This window comes from Hypanus sabinus, chromosome 28, assembly GCF_030144855.1.
Source record: "Hypanus sabinus isolate sHypSab1 chromosome 28, sHypSab1.hap1, whole genome shotgun sequence".
NCBI classification, from domain to species: domain Eukaryota; kingdom Metazoa; phylum Chordata; class Chondrichthyes; order Myliobatiformes; family Dasyatidae; genus Hypanus; species Hypanus sabinus.
Genome location: NC_082733.1, coordinates 27057096 through 27080413, shown reverse-complemented (window position 1 = coordinate 27080413; position 23318 = coordinate 27057096). Strand labels below are relative to the sequence as shown.

General features: G+C 43.9%; 1 protein-coding gene and 1 pseudogene across 1 annotated transcript in view; both read right to left on the bottom strand.

Annotated features, from left to right (window-relative positions):
* Window positions 1-3707, bottom strand: part of gldn (gliomedin) — a 35553-nt gene extending 31846 nt beyond the window's left edge. Inside the window, exon 1 of the mRNA XM_059952798.1 lies at window positions 3153-3707. Coding sequence (XP_059808781.1) covers window positions 3153-3473 — 321 coding nt within the window. The 5' untranslated portion in view covers window positions 3474-3707. The remainder of the gene's footprint in view (window positions 1-3152) is intronic.
* LOC132382306 (oligoribonuclease, mitochondrial-like) lies at window positions 1689-2614 on the bottom strand (annotated as a pseudogene).
* Window positions 3708-23318: the final 19611 nt, after the last annotated feature.

Sequence of the window (23318 nt, the reverse complement as noted above, 5' to 3'; positions counted from 1 at the left end):
AGGGGATAGGCAGGAGAGGTGAAGAAGGAATGTAAGGGGAAAGCACTATGGGTAGTAGAAGAAGGCAGAATCATGAGAGAGGTGATAGGCAGCTAAAAGAGGAGACAGAGTGAAAGTGGGATGGGGGAAGGGAGAGGGAGGGAATTACCGGAAGCTGGAGAATTCAATGTTCATACCAAGAGGCTGGAGACTACCCAGACGGTGTATGAGGTGTACTTCCCATACTACCCATAGTGCTTTCCCCTTAGATTCCTTCTTCCGTTTCCACAGATGTTGCCCGACGTGCTGAGTTCATCCAGCTTGTCTGTACGCGGTGATTTGACCACAGCATCTGCAGTGTACTTTGCAGAGAACATCCTTTTCAGGTAAGTGTGGGAAGGTTTAGGGCAGACCTCAGACGTAGATTTTTTACACAGAGAGTGGTCAGTATCCAGAAAGCACTGCTGGACGTGGTGTTAGAGGTAGATACATTGAAGACAGTTAAGAGAACCTTAAATTGGCACATGGTTAGAAAAATGGATGGCTATGGGTTATGTAGGAGGAAGGGGGTAGACTAATTGTGGAGTAGGTTAAAAGCTCGGCATATTGTAGGCCGAAAGGTCTGTACTGTGCTGAAACCAGAACACCCAGAAAGTCACAGGGAGAACATGCAAACTCCTCACAGACAGCGCCCGAGGTCACAACTGAACTGGGCTGCTGGGGACATGCAGTAGCAGCACTATCGGGGCACTCCTCTGACAGTCAGTTGAGATGTCAGAAGTGCCATCCCAAGGCCTTTCCAGCCCAAGGAGAATTCTCCCTCCATGCTGCTGGACAAGTGTAGCTTCAACAGTCAAGAACGTCAACTTCAGCGCCACCCGGGGCAAAGCAGCCCTCCCACTTGCTTAAACATCCGTGGCTTTGCCACCTGCGTGCAAAAGCGTTGCAGCAATTCTCCAAAGGCTGTTTGACAGCAAATCTGTGGTATATCCCACCTATAAAGAGAGTCAGACAAATCAAATCACCTGCAGGTTCTGACTGGCACAATAACATTACCAGTCCTTCACTGTCATGGTTCTAAGTCCTGGAACACCTTCTTGACAACACTGTGTGAATATCTTATTTAATTATCTCGAGATACGGCATAGAACAAGACTTTCCAGCCTGGCAATGCACCGATTTAACCCTCGCCTAATCATGGGTCAATTTATCATGAGCAATTAACCTACTATCCGGTATCTCTTTGGACCGCCAAAGGAAACCGGAGCACACGGAGAAAACCCACGTGCAAGGGGAAGGAATGTGCAAACTTGCTTACAGAGGATGTCAGACTAACTGCTTTGCTATTATGGTATGGCTGTGACTCATGAATGCACCTCCCACCACCTTCTCAAGGACAACAAAGTATTGGGCAACAAGTGGTAGCATTTCTGGAACAACTACTTCAGTTGTCTAATTCCAGAGAGTTCCTGGTTCTCTCCGTCACTGCATTCAAATGTTATTTGGATTTAACACTCCATTCTGCATTCTGTTATTGCCTTCCTCAGTGCAGTCTTGCGTTGAAATTATCCGTATGGATGGCATGTCAAGCAAAGTTTTTCACTGTACCTTGACACATGTGACAATAACAAATCAACTTCCCAGTTTTATTTAAATAACATGGGCATGGGTGTTTAAGATTTGTTGGGAAAGCTTTTTCAGCGACCTAGTCAGTCTTGGCTCCCTTCTTTGACGCCGTCACCATTTTCAAGGTGAATTTTTCTTTTTCGTTCTCTGCTGCTTTGCCATCTTTGGATAAACGCTTTCCAATGAAATGGCAGCTCTTTGATGCTCTCGTGGAAGCCACCCAATGCTCTATGTGAGGCTTTCTTCTTTGTTGCATTTTCATATTTGTCTGGGTACCAGCACCTGCACCTTGACGGTGCTGATATCCATTATCCTCTAATGCAAGTGCCTCATGAACCATGGCAAGTTCCTATTGAGAAACTTCACGTCAGCATTGACCGGATTGTCCCCGAGGGTATGCTGCCACACAAAGGACAAGAATTCATATTCCGTTTGCCGCAGGCTGAACTTGCAATCTGCACTGCCTGCGTGAGACCTGACTTTCCATGGCGCTTGGCACACCATTCTGACGTGCCGTCCAGGAGCTCATCTGGTTGATTAACAATCAAGTGTGGACTAACATGTTTAAATCTGCATCAGTTGTAATGCAAGCCATTTCTCTGCTTTTATCTTTCCCTACTGTATTGTCTAAAAGTCTCAGATGCATGTAAAGTAGGAATGCTTTCAAAAATAACGGAAGGTTTCTAAGTATCAAAAATTACTATAAGAGCAGTAAACAGAAAAAAAATTAATATTTGGTATGACCCCCCCCCCTTTTAAATTGCATCAATTATCTTATTGTAGGAACACTGTCCTGCAGTTTTATTAGAAAATCAGCTGGTAGGTTGTTTCAAGCATCTTGGAGAACTTGCTTCTGTCTCTCCAGGTAATCCCAGACACCCTTGATGATGTTTGGATCAGGGCTCTGTGGAGGCCAAACCACAGAAACCATATCAAAATGTGAGGCGCCCAAAACGTTTGCACAGTACTGTATATCCAATCTTGTAATCTCCCAATCCACCCAAGCCATTTAAATAACACGGTTATTTTTTTTCAGAGAAACTTCCACACCAATAGCCAATTATTAAATCCAATTCATTAACTAAATACTGGAATAAAAGCCTGTGGTGTTGCCGTGAAACTCTCTTGCAAATCCCCATCTAGTTCACTATTGCACTTCATAGGAGGAAATCTTATCTGTTTCCTGGGTCTGGTAGGTGCCTCAATCCACAGCAACTGCCCTTTGAAATGACCAAGCAAACCATTCCACTGAAGGACCATCAGGGATGGGCATTTCACGCTGTGTTCGTCAGTAAGACCCACGTTTCATGGCGGCAGTAAAGCCTTCTTATCTCCTAACTTGACTCTACAAATTTTGCGTCGTATCTAGGATTCCAAATGCAATATCACAACAGGTATTTAATCCCCTATTCAGTTCAAATGACAGTCAGAGTTCAGTCTTCTATCTCTCGGTTAAAGTACGAAATATTTACCTTGAAGATATGATTCCTTTGCAGATGTCTGCTAGTTTACAAATGTTCCCGGGAGTTGAAACTCGGGGCACTTACCGGAATCATCGAGTACGTCATCATCACGAAGGAGTCTTCGGGCTCTTCCCGAACGTGGGGCTCGAGTTGGCTTCGCCTGTTCCGGCTTCTCTGCTCAGCCAGGTAGCTGGCGTCCTCGGCCAGACTCGTGATAATCCCCGGGGGCCACGTCCCCGACAGTTCGTCCAAGCGGTCGGCCAGAGTTTCCACCTGGGACCTGAGGTTGCTGGATTGCAAGAAGAGGTACAGCAGCCCGGCGCAGTTTAACAGGGTGACCACCAAGGTCCCCGAGACCAGCACCTTCGCACTCACCGAACCGGACTGGCCCCTCTGCAGAGTCATGTCCACACCCGGCCTCCGAGAGCAGGAAAGAGAGGGAGTTCGGATTCCGAAGATGGTGGGGTGGGAATCCTCTGGAGAAATGCTTTTGAGCTCCGGAGCTGACAGACTTGCACGACATTCGAAACCAGTCCCTCTGACCACTTTACACTGGCATTTGCTTTATATGCAGCAGCGCCCTTTCTGCACAATGCCTGTCGTTGGAGGCTGATTTTGAGATTAGTCATGTACATTTCATTCATGCCATGCCTGATGGGCAAGTGACAGGCATGGCGCTCAGTGTCTAGACCCAGGCTTGCGTCCACTGTGGGGAGTACAGCCTAGACTTGTAACAGTCTGTGGTTCCATATTCCAAAAGGGGGAATTAAGGATTATATTGGAACAAGTATTTACTCCGAACATAACATAGAACAGCACAATAGAGGATCAAGCTCATTGTGCCGACCCAGCTAAAAAACAAATCAAAAACACCCAAACACTAATCCCTTTTACCTACATCATGCCCATGTCCCTTCATCTTCCTTATATCCAGGTGCCTGTCCAATCGTATCTTAAAAGCCACTAGTGTGTTTGCCACTATCACCATACCAGGCAGCGCATTCCGGGCATCCACAGCTCCCTAAGTAAAACTTACCCCTCACGACTCCCTTGAACCTACCTCCCCTCACCTTCAATGCATGCCCTCTGGTATTAGACATTTCAACCCTGGGGAACAGATACTCTCTGTCCACTCTAACTATGTGTCTCATAATCTTGTAAACCTCCATCAGATCTTCCCCTCAGCCTCCAGAGCTCCAGAGAAAACAACCCAAGCCTCTCGTGATAGCACGTGCCCCCTAAACCAAGCAGCATCCCAGTAAACCTTTTCTGCCCCCTCTCCAAAGCTTCAACATCCTTCTTATAATGTGCTGACCAGAGCAGTATGCAATAATCTAGATGAGGCCTCACCAGAGCTTTATCAGGTTATAAGAACATAAGAAATAGGAGCAGGAGCAGGCCATCTGCCCATCAAGCCTGTTCTGCCATTGAATAAAATCATGGCTGATCTGGCCACGGACTCATCTCCACCTATCTGCCTTTTCCCATAACCCTTGATCCCCCTACTGTGCAAAAGTCTATTGCCTTAGTTATATTTACTGAGGTAGCCTCCACTGCTTCACTGGGCAGAGAATTCCACAGATTCTCCACTCTCTGGGAAAAGCAGTTCCTGCTAATCTCCGTCATAAATTTGCTTCCCCAAATCTTGAGGCTATGTCCCCTTGTTCTAATCACACTTACCAGTGGAAACAACTATCCTGCCTCTATCTTATCTATCCTTTTCATAATTTTATATGTTTCTATAAGATCTCTCATTTTTCTGAATTCCAGTGAGTACAGACCCAGGCAACTCAGTCTCTCCTCATAGTCTAATCCCCTACTCTCTGGAATCAACCTGGTGAACCTCTTCTGTACCGCCTCCAAGGCCAGTATATCCTTCCTCAAGTAAGGAGACCAGAACTGCATGCAGTACTCCAGATACCCTGTACAGTTGCAGCATAACCTCTCTGCTCTTAAATTCAACCCCTCTAGCAATGAAGGCCAGCATTCCGTTTGCCTTCTCGACAGCCTGCTGCACCTGCAAACCAACCTTTTGCGATTCATGCACAAGCACTCCTATGTCCTTGTGCACAGCAGCATGCTGCAATTTTTAACCATTTAAATACTAATCTAGCAACATAACCTCCTGACTGTTGAACTCATTGCTTCTACCCATAAAAGCAAGCATTCCATAAGCCTTCTTAATCATCTTATCGACCTGCATAGCCACTTCCAAGGAGCTATAAACTTGAATCTCAAGATCTCTCTGCTAAGCAACACTGTTAAGGATCTTGCCCTTAACTGTTTACTGTCCTACCATGATGCAACACCTCACATTTATCTGGCATCTGCCATCTCTCTGCCCATATCGGCAACTGATCTATATCATTCTGTACTTTTTTGCCAGGCTTCTACACTATCCACAACTCCACCAATCACATCTCCCTGGTAATATTTTCCTGTATTCCTGAGAATATACTGGAATAATCTTCTATTATACTGACAACATCCTTGCATTTCTCTGTTAATATAATCTGCATGTAAACTGGAAAAGCTGAAGAAGCTGGAAATCCAAAATAAAAATAGAACATGCTGGAAATACTCAACAGGTCAGGCAGTATCTGTGGAGAGAGAAAACCTACAGATCCCCAACTAATGTTGCTTGACCTGCTGTGTGTTTCTAGCATTTTCTGTTGATATCATGGGATGTATAATACCGTTTCTCTTCAAATATCATTCCTAATAATCCCAATTTAGAATTTGTATTTTGTCTTTTTGAAGTTATCACAACTTGCTGAAACTTCGTGATAATAAGAATCAGGAAAACTGCTGATGTTGGAAACCTGAAAGAAAAGTGCTGTAAACATTCAACAAACCAGACAACATTTGTGGGAAGAGAAAATGTTTCTGGTTGAAGACACGCTGTCAGAGTTTTCAGTCTTGTCCATTTTTTCTTCACATCTTGACAACTATCAACTGTCAGCTTCTACTTCTCCCTATTCCCCAATATTCTGGCTTCTTCTCCCTTCCTTCCCATTTCTTCAGCAGAAATGACAACTTTTTGTTCCCTTTGCATAAATGATGCCTGACTTGCTGAGTTCCTCCAGCATTTTGTCTGTGTTGCTCAAGATTTCCATCATCTGAAGATTTTCTAATTTAGCTTGTAACCAAACACCAGTTTTGTTGATGGAAACAAAACTGATAAATGAACTACAGATCTTTATGCAGTTTTTTTTTCATATTTTCCATCTGGAATAAGAAGTCAATATTTATGCTGCTTAAAAGTTTTAATTCAAAGAATCTTTTTCAAAAATTCATAGAAATCAATTTGCTTAGGATGTTGTAAATTTTGAACCAATATTAGGAAATCGTTCTTTAACTGCGATCCTTTAATCTCACCGCAGTGACATCAAGCTCCAGAGTCCAGTCCATTGAACGGGTGAAGCATTTTCAGATCATCTGAAATATATCCGAAGTCTTGAGGTCATACAAAATGAGAGGCTAACTTTGTTCGATGCACAATCACCAGGTTCTAGTAAAGTTTGAGCTGTGAACAACCAGCATGGCTAGAACTTCTTCAATATTTGACCTCCTCATACACTTGCATCTCCAAGTTGTACGTAAACAGATCTAAATATGGATGTAAGTATGGATGATCATTGAGATCTAGATAAAGTTGGTTGAATAGAGTTGGCAGTGGTCCATGTGGTGCGTTTACTTGACTTTATATCAAGGTGGATAGTGTAGCATTTTCTTTGCTGCAGGCCCAGTTTATCTCAAAGCATTGGAGGAGCTCAGCAGATCAGGCAGCATCTGTGGAGGATGTGGACAGTCAAAGTTTTGAGTATTGAGATCCTTCATCTGGGATCAACCTGAAGCATTGACTGTTTCTCTCCTTGCACAGATGTTCTCTGACCTATTGAGTTCTTCCAGCATTTTGTGTCCTGCTCCAGATTTCAGCAGCTTATTCAAATCCACCCAGCATCACCTGCTAATTAAACAAGTGTTGCTTTGGAGCAGTGACTTTTGATTTCACTCCAATTGGCCTTCTGTAGTTGTAAAGATAAATGAATGAAAGTTTGCTTCAGAAAATTAGCCTTTTAAATTTAGAAATGAGGGTCTATTTGTTAGCTGAAAGCCTAATTGAGTGGGGCAATATGAATCCAGACCGAGGTGGCTAAAGGTTAGGACTGTAGTTGGCACATTACAAGTAGACACAATATTATGTACAGATAGGGATTTTTTTAGTGAAAAATTCATCAGACTAAACTGTAAAAGAAGCAGAAATGTAAATGGATAGAGACAGCAGTGGATCTATCCTGAACTTTGTTCCTAAAAATAAAGGAACACATCACTATTCAACTCTTTAAAAAAATCAAAGCATTTTGATGACGCATAAGGTTTGAAGTCCAAGGCAAAACAACTATCTGTTTTAGATGAGTGAAGAAACATTTAGTGGGTATCTGAAGCTTTGCTGAGGGTCATTGGGATATTGCTCAGTGTAACATTGCATGCAAAAGCAATGCCAAGATGAAAACATTTCTTAAAAGGAAAATGGATTCGGATCCTTGAGATATGGTGGGGAGGACTATCAGTACTTTTCAACGTTAAGCTATTAAAAGAAGTTCGCATCACTTACGGGGGGATTTGAGACTATCCCAGAAATAACACTTGCAACGTGGGATTGATTGCCTAAAATGAGGAGGTAAAAAGAAAGAAAGGTTGGCATGAGAGAGAAGAGGTCAGCTGTTTGGTTCAAAGCACCAACAGACCAACAGAACAGTAAAAAATATGAACATTAACATGATACTTAACAAGAAAGTGGCACTTTCTATCAACAAGAAGGCATGTCACCCTGACTGTGGGCTCCTTCCATGCACCTAGCTTTATTAGTGGATGGAAGGAGTCCAAAGAGCTCACACCACCCTGTGCGACCAATTCAGCTACTAATGTCTTTAGAAGGTGGGAGGAAACCAGAGCACCTGGGGGAAACCCATGGGGCAGGGTCATGGGGAGAACAAAGGAACTCATCACAGACAGTGGCAGAATTGAACCCGGGTCGCTTGCACTGTAATAGTGTTACGCTGACCACTATGTTACCGTGCCACATGATCAGCAGGTCAGAGGTAAGTGAATACTGCTGAAGAGGTGCAGCAACTCCTTAACTACCCCTACCTGTGGCAATGTCCATGGACCCACACGGGCTCATTAGCCACCCCAGAATCCATGGGAGTGGACTGGAAGTATCATCATCTGCCTTGTTGAACTTACTAAGAAGATGAAGGAGCGAAGAAAATAACTCATTCCATTCCCTTTCCTCACTTGCCCCACTCCCCTATCTCCTCCTTCTCCCTCACTCTCTTTCTCCCCTTTCCCACTCTCTTCCCTTCCCCACTAACTCTCTTCAACCCCCCCACCACCCTTTCTCCTCTCCCACCTCCCACTGTGGTTTCAGGCAGCAGCTGAGTACCAGTGCCATAACTCAAGCAACGCAACAACCAATTGAACACTAGCAGAGAGTCCCAATTAATTTGATGCTTTTTTAAATTCATCATTGACTTTTTTAGCAACACGCACAAAATGCTGAAGGAACTCAGCAGGCCAGGCAGCATCTATGGAGAAGAGTGAACAGTTGACATTTTGGGCTGAGAAAAGGACTGCAAACGAACGGGGAAGGAGTCAGACGAAGAAGGTGGGGGGAGTGAAGGAAGAAATACAAGGTGATAGGTGGAACCAGGGGAGAGGGAGAGGGTAAAGTAAAGTAAAGAGTAAAGAGCTAAAATAAAGAGGATAAAGTAAAGAGCTAAAGTAAAGAGAAGTTGATTGGTGAAAGAGATAAAGGGCTGGACAAGAGGGAATCTGATAGGAGAGGACAGAAGACAATAGAGAAAGGAAAGGATGAGGGGCATCAGAGGGAGGAGATGGGCAGATAGAAAGAGAAGGCGTGAGGGAGAAACAGGAATGGTGAAGGAAAGCATGGCAGGGTAAAGCGGGGGGAGGGCAATTACCGGTTCGAGAAATCAATGTTCATGCCATCAGGTATACCCAGATGGAATATAAGGTGTTGCTCCTCCAACCTGAGTGTGGTCTCATCGCAGCTGCAGGGGAGGCCATAGACTGACATGTCAGAATGGGAATGGGAAGTAGGATTGAAATGGGTGACCTCCAGGAGATCCCACTTTTTCTCGATGAAGCAGTTTCACAATCTATGTTGGGTCTCGCCAATATACAGGAGGCTGCACTGGGGGCACTGGATACAGTAGATGACCCCAAAAAGACTTGCAGGTGAAGTGTCGTCTCACCTGGAAGGACTGTTTGGGGCCCTGAATGGTAGTGAGGGAGGAGGTTTAGAGACAGGTGTAACACTTGTTCCACTTGCAAGGATACATACCACGAGGGAGATCAGTAGGGAGGGACAAGTGGACAAGGGTGTCATGTAGGGAGCGATCCCTGTGGAAAGTGAAACATGCAGGGGGGGTGCGGGAGGGAAAGATGGTGGGATCCTGTTGGAGACGGTAGAAGTTATGGAGAATTATGTGCTGGAAATGGAGACTTGTCAGGTGGTAGGTGAAGACAAGGGGAACCCTATCCCTGGTGTGGCAGTGGGAGGATGATGTGAGCGCGGATGCGCATGCAACCGAAGAGATGCGGGTGAGGGTAGCATTGGTGGTGGAGGAAATGAAGTTTCTTTCTTTGCAGAAGGAAGAGCAGATGCAGCCGAGACGGAGGAACTGAGAGAAGAGAATGGCACTATTACAATTGACATGGTGAGAAGAGGTTTAGTTCAGATAGCCGTGAGAGTCAGTGGGTTTACAAAAGGTATCAGTAGAAAGACTGTCTGCAGAGATGGAAACAGAGAGATTGAGAAAGGGGAGAGAGGTGTCAGAAATAGACCAAGTAAATTTGAGGGAATGGTGGAAGCTGGAGGCAAAGTTGATGACATTGACAAGCTCAGCATGGGCGCAGGAAGCAATGCCAATGCCATCTTTGTGTAGCATAGGAAGAATTGGGGAGCAATACTGGTCTAGGGTTGGAACATGGACTGCTCCATATAGCCAACAAAAAGGTAGGCATAGCCGGGATTCATGCGAGTGCCCATAGCTACACTTTTGGTTTAAAGGAAGTGGGAGGAGCCAAAGGAACAATTGAGGGTGAGGACCAGTTCTGCCATACAGAAGAGAGTGGTGGTAGAGGGGAACTGGTTGGGTCTGTTGTCCAAAAAGAAACAGAGCACCTTAAAGCCCTCCTGATGGGAGATAGTAGGGACTTGACATCTATGGTAAAAGTGAGATGATTGGGACCAGGAACTTAAACATTAAAAAGATTGAGTGCACATAGGTAGGAAGGGACTGAACCAGGGGGTATAAAAAAAGAGTTGAGGTATACAGACACAAGTTCAGTGGGGCAAGAGAAAGCAGAAGCAATGGGTCCACCTGGACAGTCAGGTTTATGATCTTGGGTAGGAGGTAGAAACAGGAGTTGCAGGGTAAGGGAACTATGCGTTTGGTGGCAGTGGATGGGAGAACCCCAGAGCTGATGAGGTCAGAGATGGTACAGGAGGAAATGGCCAGATGTTCCCTAGTGGGGTCCTGTTCAAGGGGTAAGTAAGAAGAGATGTCTAAGAGTTGCTGTCTGGCCTCAACACAGTAGAGGTCAGAGGCCAGACTACTAAAGCAGCCTCCCCACTCCCCCGTATCTGCGGATTTGACGGTGAGGTTGGGGTTAATGGAGAGCAGCATGCGCAAACACAATAAAATCTGCAGATGCTGGAAATCCAAAGCAATGCGCACAAAATGCTGCAGGAACTCAGCTATATGTTTATATACCTGACTGGATCAATTCAAATGCAAAATCAAATAATAAATGTGGATGTAAAAATCAGGGAGGGAAATGTTCTTTTCCTCTTCCCTGAATGCAATATGATGAGGTGTTAAATTGGTTTCATCTCTTAAGGGCAGTGAAATACTTACTTAGTTCAGTGATTTCAGGGGCACCTGTTATTTAAAACAAGAAGTATGATCTTGAGATCTGGTTAGTGGGAGCTGCCTTTGAAGCTTTGCTTTAAGAAGTTATTTGTACAAAGCATCATCGCCAAGGTAAACAGCCTTTCTTATTTGGCAGCTTTGAAAGGCCAAGTATTTAAGAGGCTGCTCAAGGCTGCATGCTTCATATTCAGCCTCTCGAAAAGAGATGCATTTTGTGGTTATTTATTCATCAGCATTGGGAATGGCAAATTCTAATCTAATGAATATATTCAGTGGCACATATTCAGAGTGCAATAAAAAAAAAGGGTCAATAGGTGATCCTGCAGGTGCAAATGTAAGTTCAGTTTAAATATCTGACTACATCCTGTTCATACTGAGGCAAACTGGCACGGCAGGTAGTGGAGCTGCCTCACAATTCCTGAATTTGAGTCAGATCTCCAGAGCTGTCTCCTTGCATGTTTGTCATGAGTTTCCTGTGGAATCTCCTGATTCCTCCCCGGTCTTGAAAGAACCATAGGAACATAAAACATCGGAGCAGAATTAGGCCATTTAGCATTGGGTTTGCTCAACCAATCCATCATGGCGGATTTATTTTCCCTCTCTATCCAATTCTCGTGGCTTCTCCCCATAATCTTTGGCACCTTTAGTAATCAAGAACCTATCAATCTCCATTATCAATCAAAATATACCTAAACAATTGGCTTCAAGAGTCTTCTGTGGCAATGAATTCCACAGTTTTACCATCCTCTAACTAAAGAAATACTTCCACATCTCTGTCCCAAAGGGACTTCCTTTCATTCTGGGGTTGTACTCTCTGATGTTATGTCTCCCACTACTTGAAACATCCTCTCCAAATCCACTCTATCCAGACCTTCTAATATTCAGTCGATAAAGTTGACCTATTGCCTGCAGTGAACTGCCCTTATCATTAGTGAATAGTCGGAGAAATGTTGTACTGGGGGGGGGGGGGGGGGTTTGTTAATTGGTTTGTGACAGGAATTAGGCTACGTGAAAATGTGAAAGAATGGATCCCCTGAGAAGTTGATGGACCACGAGGGGTCCTTCAGTGTCATCAAAAAATATATATAAATATCCACCTCTGCATGTAGCTGTGTCTCATGGGAAGTGAATTTCCAATTTCCTACAGGGAAAAATCTATCAAAAGTTGGAGAAGACAAGATTTTTCCTTAGTTTTGACAGAAAGTGAAGCCGCATAAATTGGTAAATGTCAGTTTCCACAGGGAAATGCATAGTCTTTAGAGGCTACAGAGTTTCATTTACTCTCTGTTAATGGAGTGTAGCATTCACATGACAAAACAGTGCAACCAAAATAAGTCCAAGTGCAATAAAAAACAAATTCAAATATTTGCCATATTGGCTGGGGCATTAGAGAAGTCCACCTCGGATGGAGCAATCCAGACTACATCTCATCATATTTGTTGGTTATTCCTAAAATCACTCCCATCTCAAGATTGTTCCTCTCTGCCAGTTGAAAGTGAATAATGACTCGAAGATTAACCATGTTCAGTGCATTTGAACGTAAGCTTAAGCTCTTAAAAGCAAACTGATTTTTGCCTACTTAGGTAGGGAAAGATCACTTGCCTACTGAGTAGTATGGGGTGGTACTGGAAAATGGCTCTGAGGTAGGAGATCAGGCTTACAGATTTTTCATCTTTGCAATTGATGGAGCAGGCTCAAAGGACTTCTGGCCAATTCCTGCTCCTATTCCTTGTATCCTAATAAGACAAAAAGACATGGGAAAGAAAAACCTCATTCAGCTGATCGGGTCTACTCTGCCAGCGCATCATGGCATATCTATTCCCCCTCTCAAACCCATTCTCCTGCCATCTCCTTATGTAACCTTTGACACCTTTACTAATTAAGACCCTGTTATCCTCTGCTTTAAATATGCACAATGGTTTGGCCCCCACAACCATCTGTGGCAATGAATTCCACAGATTCACCACCCTCCGCCTAAAGAAATTCTTCCTCAACTATGTTCTAAAGGGACGTCCTTTTAATATGAGGCTATACCCTCTGGTCCTGGACTCCGTCACTACAGGAAACATCCTTACCACTTTCATCTAGGTCTTTCAATATTCATAGGTTTCAGTAAGACCCACCCCACCACCCTGCCCTATTCCTCTAAGCTATATTGAGTACAGGCCCAGGGCCATCAAACGCACATTGGACATTAACCCTTTCATTCCTGGGATCATTCTCGTGAACTACCTCTGGAGGTTCTAATCCTCCTCTAATGTTCTAGTATTTGTATGCGCATGTGTATTGTGTGTGTGTGTGTGTGTGTGTGTGTGTGTGTGTGTGTGTGTGTGTGTGTGTGCCCTTATATGTGCTCGTGTTGTGTGTTTTTTGAAATTATTTGTAAATTTTAATGAGTCCTGAGTTATTGTGAATGCTTGTGAGTGTCAAAAACTCCTCAAGCCACGGTGGAGGAGAGCCCTCCAAAACTAATGTCTCAGACAGCCGGCCCCTTCCAGTGAATGAAGGAAAGGCTCACACCATATTTTGACCCAGTGACATACTGGCGGTCAGGTTCCAACTGCAATGATCACAATCAAGGGAGCAATTTGCCCCAGGGTGCGAATGTCCAGTGGATTTGGGGTACAGGCGGATACACTTGTCCCATTTTTCTAAGGAGCCCACTAATGCTCATGAGTTTACAGCAGTTTTGATTCCATAAGTAGAAATGTGGCATTACTATTCACACCTGGAAGACCAAAACCTACTCAACTGGTAGTGGAAGTTTCTGCATGCTCACAAATACATAAAGACGCACGCGCACGCACACACACATACACACATGCACACGCACCCACACACTGCTTGTTCATGATTTATTTCAATGTAGAGCGGCCACTGCACACCAATACTGCAAGGATCTGACAGAGAGAGTGAGAGCTTGGCCAAGTGGTAAGGAAGTCCTCAGCAACATAAGACCTAGCAGTCCTGCACGTACACTTCTGTTTCTGCCCTCATGTACTCTTGCCCTTAGCCATGCTCTTTTCTCATTGCTGTCATCAGGTAGAAGGTACACGTGCCTCAGGACTCGCACTACCAGGTTCAAGAACAGTTACTAACCCTCAACCATCAGGTTCTTGAATAAAAGGGGACAACTACACTCCTTTAAGGACTCTTTTATCTTGATACTTCAAGCTCTGCACTTGCACAGTTTGTTTACAGTTTACAGATCCTGTTTACAGTTACAGTTCTATAGATTTGCTAAGTATGCCTGCAGAGAAATAACCTCTGGGTTGTATGTGGTGACACAGAGACCCAGGAATGTTTGAGAAGTAAAAGAATTTTGGGATGTATATTATATACATTTCTCTAACATTATATGTACCTTTGAAACATGTATTTACTCTGATAATAAATTTTACTTTGAACTTTGAAACTTGAACTTTGTAATGCAGTTCTCTGTTCCCTTCTCACTTATTCTCCAGCTGCAGTAAGGCCGCTCGCTAATGTTGCCTTTCCCTTGGTCCAGAGTCACTCTTCAACAGCTACCACACGCAGACAATGACCGGCTGAGCATTTAAGCCAAACTAAAGGCCACTTTGTCCCTGGCTACCAGGCCAGCAATGGCAGTGCTCCATCCGTGCACCAATCAGCTACTCCCCTGGGTGAGATGGATCAACTGAGAAAACATTCAGTGTCATCTACATCTATAATCTCTGACATCACCCACTCATAACTTGAACTGAAGGATCAGCATCCAAGAATCTAGAGTGGGATGTGAACTCACAACCTTGTGAGTCAGAGGTGAGTCTCCATCCCACTGAATCACAGACAACACTACAGAACGTTTTGCCTTTTGGAATTCTTACAATAATCTTTTAGGGACTTTTCAATTGTGGATTGTTGCAGAATTACGAGTACATACTGAACAGGCCACATCCCACACAAGCTTTCGTATCTACTGTCCTTAAGTCCAAAAGCTGCTTTGTGTTATTTGCTAAAATAAATAAAAGTGCCTTTAATTGAAAAATCCTTTAATAGTTTAGCTGTGAATAAACCTTTGGTCTTGTGTTCAGGGAGAATGCCTGTGAAGTGCAGACTTGCTGTTCCCTTTGTGTGCAGACTCAGCTTGAAGGAGACAATGGAGTCACTACCATAGTTGAAAGGATTGGTAGCCTCTGGCAACACTTTTAGACATAGACCAATATCTGCATAAAACTGGCATTGGAGTTTGCAGCTACAAAATTAGGGGAGAGATATACAAACAACTAAAGTAAAGAGGAAATGTAGAAGGCTTCCACAATCTGTTAACCACATCTTCTTTGGAGTCTCTATACACCCAGTGGCCACTTTGTTAGGTAACTCCTGTGCCCAGTAAAGTGGCCACTGAGTCTATGTGTGCAGTCTTCTGCTGCTTCAGCCCATCCACTACAAAGTTCAATATGTTGTGTGTTCGGAGATGCTCTTCTGCACATCACTGTTGTAATACACTGTTATTCGAGTTACTGCCACTTCCCAGTCAGCTTGAGCTAGTCTGGCCGTTCTCCTCTCTGACCTCTCTCATTAACAAGGTGTTTTTGCACACAGAACTACCACTCACTGAACGTATTTTTGCTTTTCACGCCATTTTCTGTAAACTATATAGATTGCTGTACATGAAAACTCCAGGAGATCAGCAGTTTCTGAGATACTCAAACCACCCCATCTGGCACAAGCCATCATTCCACGGTCAAAGTCTCTTAGATCACATTCCTTCCCCATTCTGATGCTTGGTCTGAACAACAACAGAACTTCTTGACCATGTTGGCATGCTTTTAGGCATTGACTTGCTGCCACTTTTAGGCTGACTGGATATTTGCATTAGCGAGCTGATGAACATAATAAAGTGGCCACTGAGTGCATATTCCACTATTCAGAAAGACCAGCTTCCCGAAACGTTAAACCTTAACCTAAATCATTGGCTAGAAAATTCTCATTCTTGTTTGGTAAATGTTCAGCATTTCTCCAGCTTTTTCTATGACCAATATTTCACCTTGCACCCCATTGTCTGAATCTGGTGATTGATTTTCCTTCTACCACTCATGACTCAGAAGTACCTTCTGCAAATGGTAGATGGTTGTTGACTTCAGGAGGGCACGGAGCGACCACTCCCCACTGAACATCGACGGCTCCTCAGTAGAGATCGTTAAGAGCACCAAATTTCTTGGTGTTCACCTGGCAGAGAATCTCACCTGGTCCCTCAACACCAGCTCCATAGCAAAGAAAGCCCAGCAGCGTCTCTACTTTCTGCGAAGACTGAGGTAAGTCCATCTCCCACCCCCCATCCTCATCACAATCTACAGGGGTTATATTGAGAGTATTGAGATTAGCTGCATCACTGCCTGGTTCAGAAATTGTACCATCTTGGCTCGCAAGACCCTGCAGTGGATAGTGAGGTCAAATGAGATCATTGGAGTCTCTCTTCCTGCCATCACGGACATTTACACTACATGCTGCATCTGCAAAGCAAACAGCATTATGAAGGACCCCACGCACCCCTCATACAAACTCTTCTCCCTCCTGCCATCTGGGAAAAGGCACCAAAGCATTCAGGCTCTCACAACCAGACTATGTAACAGTTTCTTCCCCCAAGCTATCAGACTCCTGACTACCCAGAGCCTGGACTAACACCTTACTGCCCTATTGTCTTCTTTATTATTTATTGTAATGCCTGCACTGTTTTGTGCACTTTATGCAGTCCTGAGTAGGTCTGTAGTCCAGTGCAGTTTTTCTCTGTTTTGTTTTTTACGTAGTACAGTCTAGTTTTTGTACTGTGTCATGTAACACCATGGTCCTGAAAAAATGTCTCATTTTTACTATGAACTGTACCAGCAGTTATGGTCGAAATGACAATAAAAGTGACTTGACTTGAAATACTTCACCACAGATGCATCTTCCTTCAATATTAACAGCCTCTTTAATATCTTACTTCTTGTCAGTCATTAAATTTTAGGTCTGGAGGAGGACAGACTGGGGTAAAGGGATGGAGTGAGCTGTGGCTGGAGATCCCACCAGGAACTAAACAAAGGACAATCTAAGGAGAAATTACATCAAAGACTAAAGGTCAAGGATATGCAAACTGAGCCCTGGGACTGTTCAGCAACCAGGATGAAGTTGAGCAAATAGATAACTAAGTTTTGTGGCAGCACGGTAGTGTAGTGGTTAGCACAACACTACAGGTGGCCCGGGTCCAGTTCTTGCCACTGCCTGTAAAGAGTTTGTAAATTCCCCGTGTGTCTGGGTAGTGTTCTCCAGGTACTCTGGTTTCCTCCCACATTCCAAAGACATACCAGCTGATTGGTTGATTGGTCATTGTCCCGTGATTAGGTTAGGGTCAAAGTGGGGGGCTGCTGGGTGGTGCAGCTTGAAGGGTCAGCAGGGCTTATTCTGTGCAGTACCTTAATAATTTTTTTAACAGTTTTATTTAAAGGTAAAGATTAGCTTTATTTGCCACATGTACATCAAAACATACAGTGAAACGTGTCGTTTGCATCATTGACCAACACATTCTGAGGATGGGCTGGGGGCAGCCCACAAGTGTTACCACACTTCCAACACAACATAGTATGCGCACAATTTACTAATCCGTACTGACCTGCATGTCTTAGGAACGTGGCGGAAACTGAAAGCGCCCTGAGAAAACTCACATGGTGGTAGTTAAAATGTACGAACTCCTTAACGGACGAACCTGGGGTGGCTGGCTCTGTAAAGCTACGCTTCTATGCTGCCCTACCTGTGGAACCAACCCACTTAATCAATTTGTAAATGATTGATTGAGTTGATTTCCACAGATAAGCTATGATGGACACTTATCAATAGCATTTACTCTGGAATTCTGTGCCGTGCAGTTAAACAAGCAGGGAATCTTGGAAAGATACTGGATGTTGCTAGTGTCTGTCATTTAATAATGCATTGTGAGACAGGTGCTGAGCTTTAAAAGTTGATACTATAGCCCAGAACATTTCAAAACTGAATAACATCTCAAGGACGTTATTGTCTCTCTGGTACACTAAAGCATAGGTGAAAGAAAAAACAGGCTTTTGCCTCACCCGCTAATGTAAGACCATGGATTAGTGTGACCTGCTGTGGCTTAACTGTACTGGAAACTAATCCTTGATTTTGTACTTTTGCTTCTTGAAAGCTTAAAGAAACATGCACAAACTGCAGCTCGAAATTTTGCGATTGGTTTTACCACTCTTGGCAAATTGTTGACAGTCATTGATGTGCAAATTGCAGAAGGGAGAGAAGAGAGGTTGTAAGCAGATAAGAATAAATTTAGTGAGAGACATGAGCAAGGAGACATGGTTACAAAATAAGGGCCAAGTGTTTAAAACTGAGGCGCTGTGGTGAACTACATATACCTGTCTGGACACGCCCCCCACTGACTGCTCCTGTGGCTCCTCCCACAGACCCCGGTATAAAGGCGATTGGAGGCACTGCTCCCCCCTCAGTCTCCAGGACGTTGTGTGATGGTCTCTTGCTGCTGATAGTGCTCTCTTCCAGCTAATAAAAGCGTATCTCTCGCCTCACGGCTCCGAGAGTTATTGATGGTGCATCAGGTGCAAACACATTTCTTCTCTGAGTGGGGGTGTAGGTGGTGGTTGAACCATATCTATGAAATTCGCTGCCTGGGAAGCTGGTGAAAGCAAGATAATTTGAAATATATTAGTTTGAGATGGATAATTACTTGAAAGATCAAAGAATTGAGGGCTATGGAGAGCTGACACAGAAGAGGGGTTAGGGCCAACATAGATTCACCATTATATTGAAAGACAGGGCAGGCATGAGGCTCCTTCTTACTTGTGCTTTCCAGCAGGAATGCTGAGCAAATATGTATGCTACGTATGTAGCTTATCTTCAAGTGAACAGTGAGCACTGACACATTTCAAACACAGATCCAAGGTAATATTCCAGATCATTATTTGAATGATTCAAGATTCAAGCTTCAAGATTGATTACAGAAACAAAGTACACTGCAGATGCTGTGGTCAATCAAGCTGGACGAACTCAGCAGGTCGGGCAGCATTCGTAGAAATGAAGAGTCAATGCTTTGGGCTGAGACCCTTCCTCAGGACTGAAGAAGGAGGGGGCAGGGGCCCCATAAAGAAGGTGGGGGGAGGGTGAAAAACCAATCAGAGGAAAGATCAAGGGGTGGGGGAGGGGAAGCAGGGAGGGGATAGGCAGGAGAGGTGAAGAAGGAATCTAAGGGGAAAGCACTATGGGTAGTAAAAGAAGACAGAATCATGAGAGAGGTGACAGGCAGCTAGAAGAGGAGACAGACTGAAAGTGGGATGGGGGAAGGGAGAGGGAGGGAATTACCGGAAGTTGGAGAATTTGATGTTCATACCAAGGGGCTGGAGACTACCCAGACGGTATATGAGGTGTTGCTCCTCCAACCTGAGTTTGGAGTTTGGCAGTAGAGAAGGCCATGTATGGACATATTCGAATGGGAATGAACCTCATACACGGTTTGGGTAGTTTCCTGCCCCTTGGTATGCACATCGAATTCTCCAACTTCTGGTAATTCCCTCCCTCTCCCTTCCACCATCCCACTTTCACTCTGCCTCCTCTTCCAGCTGCCTATCACCTCTCTCATGATTCTGTCTTCTTCTACTACTCATAGTGCTTTCCCCTTACATTCCTTCTTCTCCTCACCGGCCTATCCACTCCCTGCTTCCCCTCCCCCAACCCTTGATCTTTCCTCTGATTGGTTTTTCACCTGGCACCTTCCACCCTCCCCCCACCTTCTTTATAGGGCCCCTGCCCCCTCCTCCTTCAGTCCTGACAAAGGGTCTCGGCCCAAAGCGTTGACTGTTCGTTTCCACGGATGCTGCCTGACCTGCTGAGTTCCTCCAGCTTGATTGTACGTGTTAAGATTGATTACAGTATTGTCACTCTTCAAAAGGAAAGGGATGGTGGGGGGGGGGGGGGGTTCATTTCAGTGTACACGTGTAAATGAGAATAAAATAATTGCTACTCCAGATTTGATAAAGCATAAGAAAACACAGTAAGTCTAACAAAAACAGCAATAAAACAAAAAGAAATGTAATAAATATAAATATAAAAGAAATCTTATAAAACACAATGTGTAAGTAACTGTTTGAGTGTGGCAGTATATACTTAAGATTAGCCTACATTGGACTATATAGATTATACATCTGACACCTGTCCCAGACCCCTCCTGTGGCGCTCCACTGATTTAATGTACATAGATTGACACTTAGTGCAGGATCATCTGTACATAAGGTAACTGACAGGAAATGACAAAGTGACTCTTAGCAAGAGGAACTCTTCTAGGTAGCACTGGGACATGTAAAAGCACAGTAGGATGACAGGGTTAGTGGAAGTTTGAGGTGTGGAATTGTTGCTGCTGTTCCTCTCCACGCCTCGTGGTGCATCCGGTGGCAACCCCGCCATTTCCTTAGCATTCGTCTGTTTTTCACAAGGCCGAGTTGCTAGCTTGATGATCAATCCAGCACAGCTGGAAAACGTGGAAGGAGCTGGCCGGATTCGAACACTGGACTACTCGCCTCAAAGTCCGGTGTGGATGCCATTACACCATTGACCGACTATGAGATGCAAGTGTAAGATGGCAGTGCATGGGGGGGGGGGGAGAGGAGTGAAGTTGAAGGGTGCTGAGGAGCTGTGGAGTGGAGTGGGTGAGGTGTCTGTGGTGGTGGTGGGGCAGTGGTGGTGTGGAGGTTAATGGGTTAATACCAATGTTTCTTCAACAATGATCCAAGTGGTCAATTTATGTTTGATCTCATTTGGTTAGATGCTTTAAAGCATCTTAAAGGTTTACAGAAGAATGAAAATTAACATTCAGTTTTTTTGATATAACTATATTTTTTATAACTTATGGCAATAACATTATTCTAATACAATTATTGTCTGACATAAAACATTATCCTTTGTTCAAGTTTCCAGGGAAACAACTAAAAATGCTCTGTTTATATCTCTCATAAACCTAAATTCCAAATCATTTGAATAACTAGCCTGCTTTTTCAAGGACCTGCTTCTACAATGCCATGTTCTCAGACAATGGCACAGGATGTCCAGTAACTTCTTAGAAAGATTATACTTATAAAGGTTAAACTCTATAAAGATTACAAAGAAAACTCTAAGAGCTTAAATCAATTTGCTTTTTACTAATGGTGTTTGGCTAGGTGTGTCACCTTGTTTCATTTACATTAAAATTTGCTTTGAAAACCACCACCCAAAACGTAACTTCTTTCCACCTCTGTCAGTAATATTAGAACATTTAGAACCAAAACCATGACTGCAGAAAGCTTTAGGTTCCATAAGCAGAATCAGAAGGAAGGTGGGTGGGGGAGGGGGCATGGGTCCATTTCAGCTTACATGGCTGAATTGAAGAAATTGTCTGAGTATTTTCAGTTCAGTGATGGGCTGAATGAGAGATTGTTTAGTTTGTGGAATCTTATAAGAAAACATTCAAAAATGGCTCCTAACTGAAGCACAGTTCACATTTAGAAGAGCAGTTGAAATTGCTGTATCCATTGAAACAACAGACAGAGATACAGTGGAGTTGCAGTCAGGAAGTAGAGCAAGCATGAACAAAATTGCACTATCTAAACAGAAACCTGCCTGGCTGAACAAATTGTGTTACCATTTTGGCAGGGGCTCATGCACAACAGACCAATACAGATTTAAAGGTGAAACTTACAGAAACTGCAACAAAGTAGAACACACACAGAGTTGGGCAGACAAAAAGAAATGGATTGCACAGGGAAGAGATAAAGATAACAAGCTAAGTGGCAGTTTCAAAAAGAACACTACGCTGAATGCTGTTGAAGAAAAATTTGAAAATACTGACAGTGATATGGGACTGGGTAGCCTTAAGATTTCCACAGGCAGACATACTTTATTGATCCCAAGGGAAAATGGGTTTCGTTACAGCCGCACCAATCAAGAATAGTGAAGAAATATAGCAATATAAAACCATAAATAATTAAATAATAATGTTAATCATGCCAAGTGGAATTAAGTCCAGGACCAGCGTATTGGCTCAGGGTGTCTGACACTCCGAGGGAGGAGTTGTAAAGTTTGATGGCCACAGGTAGGAATGACTTCCTATGATACTCGGTGGAATGAGTCTCTGGCTGAATGTACTTCTGTGCCTAACCAGTACATTATGGAGTGGATGGGAGTCATTGTCCAAGATGGCATGCAACTTGGACAGCATCCTCTTTTCCGACACCACAGTCAGAGAGTCCAGTTCCACCCCCACAACATCACTGGCCTTATGAATGAGTTTGTTGATTCAGTTTGTGTCTGCTACCCTCATCCTGTTGCCCCAGCACACAACAGCAAACATGATAGCACTGGCCACCACAGCCTCGTAGAACATCCTCAGCATCGTCCGGCAGATGTTAAAGGACCTCAGTCTCCTCAGGAAATAGAGACGGCTCTGACCCTTCTTGTAGACAGTAGAAATGGCTCTGACCCTTCTTGTTTTCCAATGTGAAAATTAACAATTGAAAAGCAATATGGCTTTTTCCAAAAGTGAACAGCAAATTAATTGTAATGGAATTGGTCTCAGATTCAGCTGTTTCATTCATTCCACAAAATGTGCTTGAATAGCATTTCAAAGATGCAGCGCAGAACCTGCAGATATCCAACTCAGAACTTACCCAAGAGAAAAGATATCTCCTGCAGGAATGACATTTGTAACAATGAAGTGCAACAACCAATAAGCCACATTGGGCTAATATGTGATCAAAACAGGAGAGCCAGTATTTCGAGCCATGATTGGCTGAGACAACTACAACTTGATTGAAGATCCACCCACCATTTGCAAACCACATCCCCTGCAAGAGAGTCAGCTGAAAATGAATTAAGAAAGGTACTGGATGATGCTACAGCAGTGTTCAAGTATGGCATTGTAAAACTCAAAAATATCAAGGGTAAACTATCTTCAAAAAAATGCCATACCCAAGCTTTACAAAGCCCGACTGGTTTTTAATTCCATGTCCCATTCCCATTCTGATATGTCTATCCATGGCCTCCTCTACTGTCAAGATGAATCCACACTCAGGTTGGAGGAACAACACCTTATATACCGGCTGGGTAGCCTCCAACCTGATGGCGTGAACATTGACTTCTCTAATTTCTGTTAATGTCCCTCCTCCCCTTCTTACCCCATCCCTGACATATTTAGTTGTTTGTTTTTTTCTCTCTCTCTCTCTGCCCATTACTCTGCCTGTTCTCCATCTCCCTCTGGTGCTCCCCCCCCCCGGCTTTCTTTCTC